At 60.7% G+C, this 8,990-nt stretch overlaps 1 protein-coding gene across 1 annotated transcript; it reads left to right on the top strand.

Moving 5' to 3' along the window:
* Nucleotides 1-2,325: 2,325 nt before the first annotated feature.
* Nucleotides 2,326-5,854, top strand: VSX1 (visual system homeobox 1). Its single transcript, XM_075496640.1, has 5 exons — nucleotides 2,326-2,795; nucleotides 3,198-3,276; nucleotides 3,523-3,646; nucleotides 4,549-4,729; nucleotides 5,461-5,854. The coding sequence occupies exons 1-5, from the start codon at nucleotides 2,414-2,416 to the stop codon at nucleotides 5,724-5,726; spliced, it is 1,032 nt and encodes a 343-aa protein (XP_075352755.1). The 5' UTR covers nucleotides 2,326-2,413; the 3' UTR covers nucleotides 5,727-5,854.
* Nucleotides 5,855-8,990: the final 3,136 nt, after the last annotated feature.

Raw genomic sequence — 8,990 nt, 5'->3', positions numbered from 1 at the left:
CAAAGACAGGGGCCCCAAAACCCCACCAGCCGCTGGCTTGGCAGCCATCGTTGGCTGAGGAGGGTCTGCCAAAATGTTGAACGTATCTGTAATCCCCCAAGGACTTGCAAGGCTTGTCCCCGGTGTCTGAAGGGGACAGCCTCAGGCACCCGTCCCATCCTCTGTGCCCTCATGATGCCATTCTGTAGGGTGCTGCAGGGCACGGTGGGTGCCTGATGTGTTGCTGGAGCAGCCATGGGGAGGAGGGGACACCTCAGGGACTGTCCCACCTCGCTGTGCCCCCAGTCCTGCAAAGTGCAGCGGGGAGTAGAGTGCAGGGGATGGGGATGCTCCAGCATCGGCTGTGGACCCTGAGACATGGGTCTGCACTGGGGCCAGGGAGCTGTGGCCTCTGTCCGCCCTGGCTGGAGCCCTCGCGGAGGGGCTGGGTGCTGGGGCACCCTGGGGCTGCTGGGCCGGCTGGTGCAGGCGCCCTGCCCATGGGAGGGAACCCCGGGGAAATTAGAGCAAGGGGCGATGTTTGATGTTCTGCTCTTTAAGCGATTAATAATCTTTTGGCGTCGGAGAATCAGCTGAAAATCTTCCCTGGAAAATAATGAGCAGAGAAACATTTACTGATTAGTCTAATCCCAGCTAATCCTATCTGATGAGCATATATCAAGATATCCTTTAACTGATTTATTGTCCAAAGGACTGGTGGAGATGCCCCTCTCCACCATAGCTGGGGGAGCCGGCGGTGGCAGCGGGCGTGTCCCCCCACCCTGTCCCGCAGCCCTGTGCCAGGAACGGGTGCATCCCCCGTCCCCCGCAGCACTGCCACGGCCGCCCTCCGCCCCGGGGTGGCAGCGCCGTATCCAGGCCACCTCGCCAGCACGGGGAGATTTAATCGCTATTTCCATTTCTGCATCTATCGGCTTTCTCTTGGGTTTGAGCTTTTATGTTTCATAAACTGATTAGGAGCAATTATACGCGCTTTATCCCCAAACTTTCCAAATGCCTAGGCCATATGCATATTTAAGGCTTCATCATCTCTCCCAACAGCTCAGCCTGAACATAAACTGCTGAAATCAAGCTGATTCTGGGACAACGTCAAAAATTAGGGTTTTATCCACTAATATCTGCTCGGACAGGAAATTTGTTGTGGGTGGTGGCCGGATTATGGCTTCTAATTACTGTGGCAGATCCTCCCTGCCTAGCAGTGAAAGTCTCCGATTTCAGCAAAACTGCAGCAAAACCACTCTGGAGAAGCGAAGGTGCCCAAGGGGACCCCGGGGTGCCCTGTCCCTGGGTGGGGGGCAGCCCTGGGAGGGGATGCCCTGAGCATCCCTGCATCCTGAGCACATGGGGACCCCCAATTGGTGGCTTTGGGAGTGTGATCCCCCCACTCCTCCCTCTCCCTTGCGCCCGTTTGCCTTTCTTGGTGCGAAGCGTGATGGCCCAGAGGGTCCCCCCCCCGCCAGCCCCCAGCGCCGGCCACGGCAATTATCCTAAATGAAAGTTATTGTTCTGCTAATCCTGGGAACAGCTTGCGAGGGGAGATTTGGGTCTTTCTTTAATAATGCAAAGTTAATGCGGAGTCCCCTTGTAATTATCTTTATCAGAAGGACCCTCGGTTAATCTGACCGTCCAGCAAAGGCCCGGATCAGGCGGCCCGTGTAAGCCGGTTGTAAATCGTTTCCATCAACAGATGAAGGGAAGGGGGGAAAAAATTGCAGCCCAGGTGCAAGAATCTGGGAGCAAAAGGGAGCACGGAGGCTAGGCACCTCAAGGTGGCCCAGGCCCCTGCCCCGGTCAGAGAGGGTCCTGCCCCACAGCCCCCAGCCATCCCCGTCCTCGGGGTGCTGAGCGGAGGGACAGAGCAGCCGGGTGGGATGCCCTGTCGGGGATGTGGGGCTGAAGGGCTGCGGGGTGGGAGGGGGTTTCTGGGGAGGGGACCTGGGGAGGGCACTGCGGGGCCCCGGAAGAGGGGACATGGGGACATAGCGCGGAGGGGGGAACCCACGAGGATGTGAGGGGAGTTTATGGGGGAGCTGGGTGGCCGGCACCGGGGGCGGAGGGGGGCTGAGGGCGTCCTGGAGAGGGACTGATGGGGACCGAAGGCGACGTGGGAAGGGGACCCGGGGGAACCGCAGGAGACCCGGCGAGGGGATGGGGAGGTCCGAGGGGCGGTGGCCGAGGGGAGCGGAGGGAGGAACGGCGGAGGGGGCGGCGGGGGGCCGGGGCGGTGGCCGGGGGGGGCCGGAGGAGGGGCGCGGGGCCGGTGCGGCGGGGGGGGCCGGGGGCCGTTAATCCGGGGATTGGGAGCGCCCCCCCGCCGGCCCGGGGTGTGATTGGAGCCGGGGCCGGCGGCGGGACGATAAAAAGGGCGGCGGGCAGCGGTGCCCGCTCCGGGCCGGGCCAGGCGGCGGCGGCGATGCCGGGCCGGGCGGAGCCGTCGGGGGGACGCGCGGCGGCGGGGCCGGTGGCGGTGCCCGTACCGGTGGCACCCGGGGCGGCGGCGCGGCCGGGAGGTCCGGGGCTGCGGGCCAAGGGCTTCGCCATCACCGACCTGCTGGGGCTGGAGGCCGAGCTGCAGCCGCCCGCCGGGCCGCCCCCCGCTGCCGCCGCCGCCGCCGCCAGCGGTGGCTACGAGGGCGGCGGGGCGCTGGGGCTGGGGCTGGGGCTGCTGTGCGGCCTGGGGGGGCCGGGCGCCCCATGCCTGCTGCCCGCCCCGCTGCCGCTGCTGTCCGCCCGCGGCCCCCGCCCGCCCCCCGGGCCGCCGCCCGCCGCCCGCCGCCACAAGGAGAACATCTCCGGTGAGCGGGGCCGGGGGCGCGGGCGGGGGGGGCCGCTCACCCGCGCACGGGCAGCCCCGGCCGGAGCCGCTGCCGGGGCTGCCTCGCACCTGCGGCTCCGGGCACAGGCGGCGGCGGCGGCCAGCACCCTCCCGCCGGCCCGGGACCGGCTCCGCGCTCCCCGTTCCGCCGAGCTGCCGCCCCCTCGGCGAGGGTGGGCGCCCATCCCCTGCCCCGGGATAGCGGCACCGGTGCGGTGCTCCGGCCTCGGCCGCGGCCCTGATGCCGCCGGTTGCTGTGGGAGGGGACCCCTGCCCCGGGTCCGCTGCCCGCGGGCAGCTGGAGCCGTGCTGCGGGAGCTGGGTTCGGTCCCCCTGCTCCCAACGGGAACGTGACTCTTCCCCTCCCGCATGCTGCTGCCAGATGAGGACAGCCTGTCCGGGGACGCCACCGACCTGAAGATGTCCACCTCCCAGATCAAGAGGAAGAAACGCCGACACAGGTAGAGCCCGAGAGCGGGTCCGTCCCCATTCTCACCTCCTCGCTGCTGCCACCAGCCTCCCGCTGTCCCTCTGGTGCCCAGGCCGGGGCGGTGGATGTCCCCAAGGGAGCAAAGAAAGAGAAGGGCTGCAGCTGGGGTTGGGGGAGGATTTTCAGGAGGAAAACCTCAGCGAGGAGGGGGCTGCCAGCCCCGCTGCTTGCCGTGAGGTTCCGGACCGTGTCACAGGATGCTCTCTCCTCTGGGCAGGACGGTGTTCACAGCTCACCAGCTGGAGGAGCTGGAGAAGGCTTTCAACGAAGCTCACTACCCCGACGTCTATGCCCGGGAGATGCTGGCCGTGAAGACGGAGCTGCCGGAGGACAGGATACAGGTAGGTCCCGGTGGAGTCTGCGGGCTGCCGGTGCCTCTTCTGCGCTGTGGCCAGTGAGTGCAGACGGCGGGAACGTGGTGGCACTGAAATGCTGCAGGGCGCTTGGGGGGGCGGCTCGGCTTCCGCCCCCCCAGCAGTGAACAGGCTGTAAATGGAAATGCAGAACCGGGGTACTGAGCTGGCCCCGAAGCTGCTCACTGCCGGCAGCTCGGCTCTGTCCTCCGGACACCCAATTCAGGCAGGAGCTGAGAGCAATTCAGGAGCTGCTGGGCCAGGCTGTGTCCCACTAGCTTGCTCACTAGCTTGCCCCTTTGAGGGACACGTGGTATTTTACGGCCTGATCCTGCCCGACTGTGGAGCAGCTCGTTGGCTTAAGAATGGGGTGGTAGTCTGGGCAGCAGCCAGGTTGTATCTACAGCACTTGAGCCTTCGAATGCAGGAAGGCGGGGGGAGAGGGACCCGAGCACCCTCTGTCATCATCGGTCACTGCGTTATGGACCCCTTTTTCTGGAGAGGTTGGTGCTCCGTGCGGAGGCAGCAGAGGGGCCCTGCGGGCAGGCGGAGTGTAGGGTGACTTTGGCTGGGATCACTCTCCTGTGTCACGATCAGCCTCGTGTAACGTGTGCTCCCTCTCCCCCCCTTCCTCCCCTCTCTCACTGACACCCACGTGTGTGCCCTCCCTCAACCCCCTCCCCACGCACCACCCCGGCTGCCCTCCCACTGCCGCCTGCGCGTCCGCACCCTGCGCTCGCACACCCAAACCCCTCCACGCACCCCTGCGGCTGCCCCTTTGCCCTGGATGCACGCTCCCCCATACCCAACGGGCCCTGGATGCCTCGCCGTGGGGGCCGTCTGCTCCCCAATCCCACCCCTCCGTGCTCTCCTGGCTGTTACCCCTGAAGGTTTGGTTTCAGAACCGAAGAGCCAAGTGGCGGAAGCGGGAGAAGTGCTGGGGCCGGAGCAGCGTGATGGCCGAGTACGGCCTCTACGGGGCCATGGTGAGGCACTCCATCCCTCTGCCCGAGTCCATCATCAACTCTGCCAAGAGCGGGCTGGTGGGATCCTGCGCCCCATGGCTGCTGGGTAAGTGGGAGCTTGGGGCTGGCGGGGGGTCAGGGGGTAGCTGCGGAGTGAACGGCCCTTCCTCTTTCATATGGCTGTCCTTGCCTTTCCCCAGAAAAGAACGGGGCCTCGGCCATGAGCTGCACGCAGGCTGCCAAGCGCCCTGTCTTTTCCACTCCCTCCTTGCAAAGAACAGCGAAAGAGCAAGGAGGGAGTGGAAAAGAGCTCTTCTTTGCAAGGAGGGAGTGGAAAAGCCAGGGCGCTTGGCAGCCTGCGTGCAGCTGGGAAAGGGAAAACCTTTTACTGCCGTGTCAGACAGGTGCCTGCATGTGGTTAGGTATAGCTTTCAAGTGCTAGCAGCCAGCAGGGCATCTAGGAAGTCATCACCCTCTCCCTCAAACTGAAGATAATGCCAATGCTACCTCAGAGCTACCCTCTGCTCATACACGGTCCTACACTGAGGTGGCACTCGAAATCCTGGCTGGGATGGGCCGTCACAGCACCCCTCTCCCTGTAAGTCTTCCCTGCTGCAGGGGAGGTACGGACCAATTCTGCTGCAAGCCACCCTCTTGGGCTGCAGAGAGCAGGTGGCAGGGCTCTGAGTCGGGAAAGGCTGGTAGCTAGCACGAGTTTTTCCTTGGGATGCAAGCAAGAGCTGAAGGAAGCAGCAGGAGGGCAGGAGGTGATGCTGAGCGGTCCTGGACAGAAATAAGCAACTGGCGCCCTTGGCTTTGCTCTCTCCCCTCTGCAAGGCATGCACAAAAAGTCCATGGAGGTGAGCAGGAAGGCGGAGAGCCAAGAGAAGCAGGCAGATGGCTGGCGAGCAGAGCAGGAGGAGGAGGAACTCAAAGGGAAGCAGGCCAGTTCCCAGAGGGGCTCTGACAAGCTTGGCCCTGCAAAAGATTCAGAGGACACAGCCATCGACCTCTCCAGGACAGCCAAGCACGAGAAGAGGGGCGTACTGAGGCAGTGCATCAACGGGGACCCCCCCATGGAGCAGAAGGACAGGGACCACTGAGCTTGGGCTGCCCCGGAGGAGGTCAGACCTCACCTCTTCCTGGCAAGATGATAATAATATTTATTAATTTATTGATATATATATATTTTTCTCAAATAATTGAACTTTTATCTGAATTCAGGGCATTTTAAAACTGGGCACACACATCCCCTTGTCCCCTCACTTTCAAGCTGTACACTTCTCAGCAGAGCCAGGGTAGAGGGTGGGAGAGGTGTCCCAGCGGGGCCTAGAGCAGTGCAAAAATGAGACCACGCTGTGGTCAGTGTGGACCGTTGTTGGGGAAGAGCAACCCTTCCCCTCTGGGCTGTGAACGTTTCCCTGGCCAGCCAGGAGCACAAAGAGCAGCAATGCCACGGGAGTCGCTCCCTTCTCAAACGCGCAGGTGCAAAGACAGTGCAGGAGTTTACAGACGCCTTCCCTGAGCACTTCCACCCCTGCACAGTGCCCGCGTGGCAAGTCCCTCCGCTTTGAACACACAATTCTTCCACCTCGAGGAGCAGCAGGGTTTTTAAACACGGTAGGGTTCATCCTCAAGCTGGTGTAACCTGACAGACGCGCTGGTTTATACCTCCTGAGGATCTGGCCTGCCAATGCAGCCTTACCACTGGATTTACACTGTGTAGCTTCCTTAACTCAAATTTGGGAGAAGGGGGTAAAGACATTTTTGTTTATGCAATGATTTTGTACACTCTTGAATGTTATCTGCCATACTATGCATAATAGAACAGACCTTTTTGAAAACCAAGCCATAGTATCCCGGAGCAGTTAAACATTTTTGTGAATTGACATAAGAAGATATTTTGTAATTGTCTGTAAAAAGTGTTAATGTCAGAGCTGTTTCTTGGTCGTCCTATATTTATGTCTAAAAGCACTTTAGTGATCTGGATTTTTGAATGTGGTTCTTCCTGTTTTGTCCACCATTTATTTATTACACATCCATAAATAAAATTGTGGTGTATCTTTGGTTTTCATGCTCTGCATTGCAATTTGTACCTTCCTTTGGCACATCCTGTGGTAGTTGCTAGCTTTGAGCAGATCCTCCGCAGACTCCTGCCTAAACTGGGCTGGAAAGCTCTGCTGAGGCAGTGTAGTTGTTCCAAGGGGGCAAAGCAAAGCCCTCATGCATCTCACCAGAACTGAGGTCTCGTCCAGTGGCCTCAACATGCCAGAGGTGAGTGATTTATGCCAGTCAAAGAGCCAAACCAAGGCTGATGGGTTAGGAGATGGTCCGAAATGGAGCACTCGGCCTGTTCCTGAGGGAGGTCACGGGGAGAAAGTTGCTCCATTTTCCTAAGGGTTGTTGAAAATCCTTCTCGATACAGCTCAAGTGTGAGGTTCTTCACTGAAATGTCTCCTGTCCTGATGGCAGGAAAGGCGCTCTGCCTCTCGAGTCTCTGCAGTGCTCTCCTCCTGCTGATCCTGCTGTTTTGGAGGGTGCAGAGTTGGGCCCTGTGTCCCCACATCTCTTGTGGTTAAATACAAGGAGCAGCTGCTCACCTGGACTAGGTGAACGCACGGTGGGAGGTACTGCTGGGGGCACCTCTGCCTCCCCGGGAGGCACACAGAGCAGCCACGTGGTCCCAACATCAAGCACCCCCAGTGAGGCACAAGGGCACCGTTGGCCATCCAACTGCCCATCTCCTGGCTGCGACGGGTCCTCATCTCACGGCTGGGCTGAACTGGCCCACGCACATGCCACGACAGCTCTCCTGGAACACCTCCAGTTTCATCTGCTGGCCAAAACATAACGGAAAATTATCAAAAGGTTTTATTAAAATCTGAATAATTCCAATTTGGAAAGTTTCCTAATACAGCTCAGGGGGCGTGTGGCCATGTAACGATGCTGTCACCTGTCCCCGCCTCTGCTGCTGGGGCTGACTCCTTGCACACAGGCAGCCACAGGCTGTGCTGGGCGGGGGGAGAGCGGTGGGATGCTGGCTGGGAAGAGCAGAGCAATAAAAGTGGCATCTGCAGATTTCCTGCCTTTCCCCTCCTCTGCTTGGCCAGGCTCCGCTGGGCAGGGGGGGAACATATGCATGACAAATACAAGCTTTGCAGCAAAAAAAATGTTTGACGGGGGGGCCGTGGGGAGCACGGTTCAGGGAAGGACCAGCCAGGGCTTACTGCAGCAGCAATTAGGCTTGCCGAGAGCCGAGACTTAGCACATTGGAGGCCTAATCCTGCCTGAGCAGCATCTGCAAACCTTTTATTTGGGCCGTGCCATGTTGGCACTGGATGCCTGCAATAATTTTTTTTTGCCCTGCCCGCGTGCAGATGGCCTGGCTCTTCGCCTTGGGCTGGGTGCAGCGCTGCGAGAGCAAGCACGTCACCGCCACAACCGCTACAAGGGGAAACACCACGGCCCCGGCTGCGTGCAGGGTGTGGACAAGTCTCCTGGTAGGGGCTGGTGGGCTCCCAGCTCTCACCTCATGCTGTGAAGGGGGAGTCAAGGGGAGGGCTGCTGGCCCAAGGACTTTTCGTGTGCTGGGAAGTAACTAAGGGGTGCAGCCAGGTACGCTGGGGCTCAGACGTGCCCTTGCTGCTCCCCTCATGGGGTGAGAGCCCATGGGAGGGCAAATGAAGGGAGGTGCTGGTGGATGACAGCGACTGCCCAAGGCTCAGCTCCTGGTTGCCACCAGGAGCTGGTGGCAGGGTCTGGTGGGGCAATCCTTGGAGCAGGGAGTCACTTGCCTCTTAGCTGCCTGCGCTAAGCCTGGCAGGGAAGGGCTCGCTGTCCTCCATATGTCGCTGTGGTTGTAGCGGCAGTAGGAGTAGGGCAGCACATTCTTGTCGTTGCTTCAGACTTGATCCATCCTAAGATTAGTGGTAGCCAAACCCAGCCACGGCTCCTGCTAGTGCCAGTTCAGGCCAGGGCCAGTCATGACAGTGTTTCAGAAGAAACCCTGACTTATGGCAATGGCTGCCGCTTGCACACATCTCCACTGCTGCAGTGGGGTTGCCACGCGAGACCCATCAGCCATCATGGTGACCACACCATGGCCTGGCTGGCATGAGCTTCCCGCTGTGGGGGGCCCTGGGTGTCCCTCAGCCACAAAGGCTGGGTTTGCTCAGGCGGGAGATCCCTTTGATGTGGCTCGCGCAAGAGGAGTTGGTAACATCAAAGCCACTGTTCAGCAGCCAGTGCTGCCGCAGCCTCACTTCAGTTCATCTGGGCTGCCACCCACCCTGGCACATCCAGATCTTTCCACGGCGCTAGCCCCCATGGCTCTTTCCACGTGGGGACTTAAGTGATCTGCTAAACCA

This window comes from Mycteria americana, chromosome 3 (assembly GCF_035582795.1).
Source record: "Mycteria americana isolate JAX WOST 10 ecotype Jacksonville Zoo and Gardens chromosome 3, USCA_MyAme_1.0, whole genome shotgun sequence".
Classification (NCBI taxonomy): Eukaryota; Metazoa; Chordata; class Aves; order Ciconiiformes; family Ciconiidae; genus Mycteria; species Mycteria americana.
This window is presented reverse-complemented; position numbering and strand designations above follow the sequence as displayed.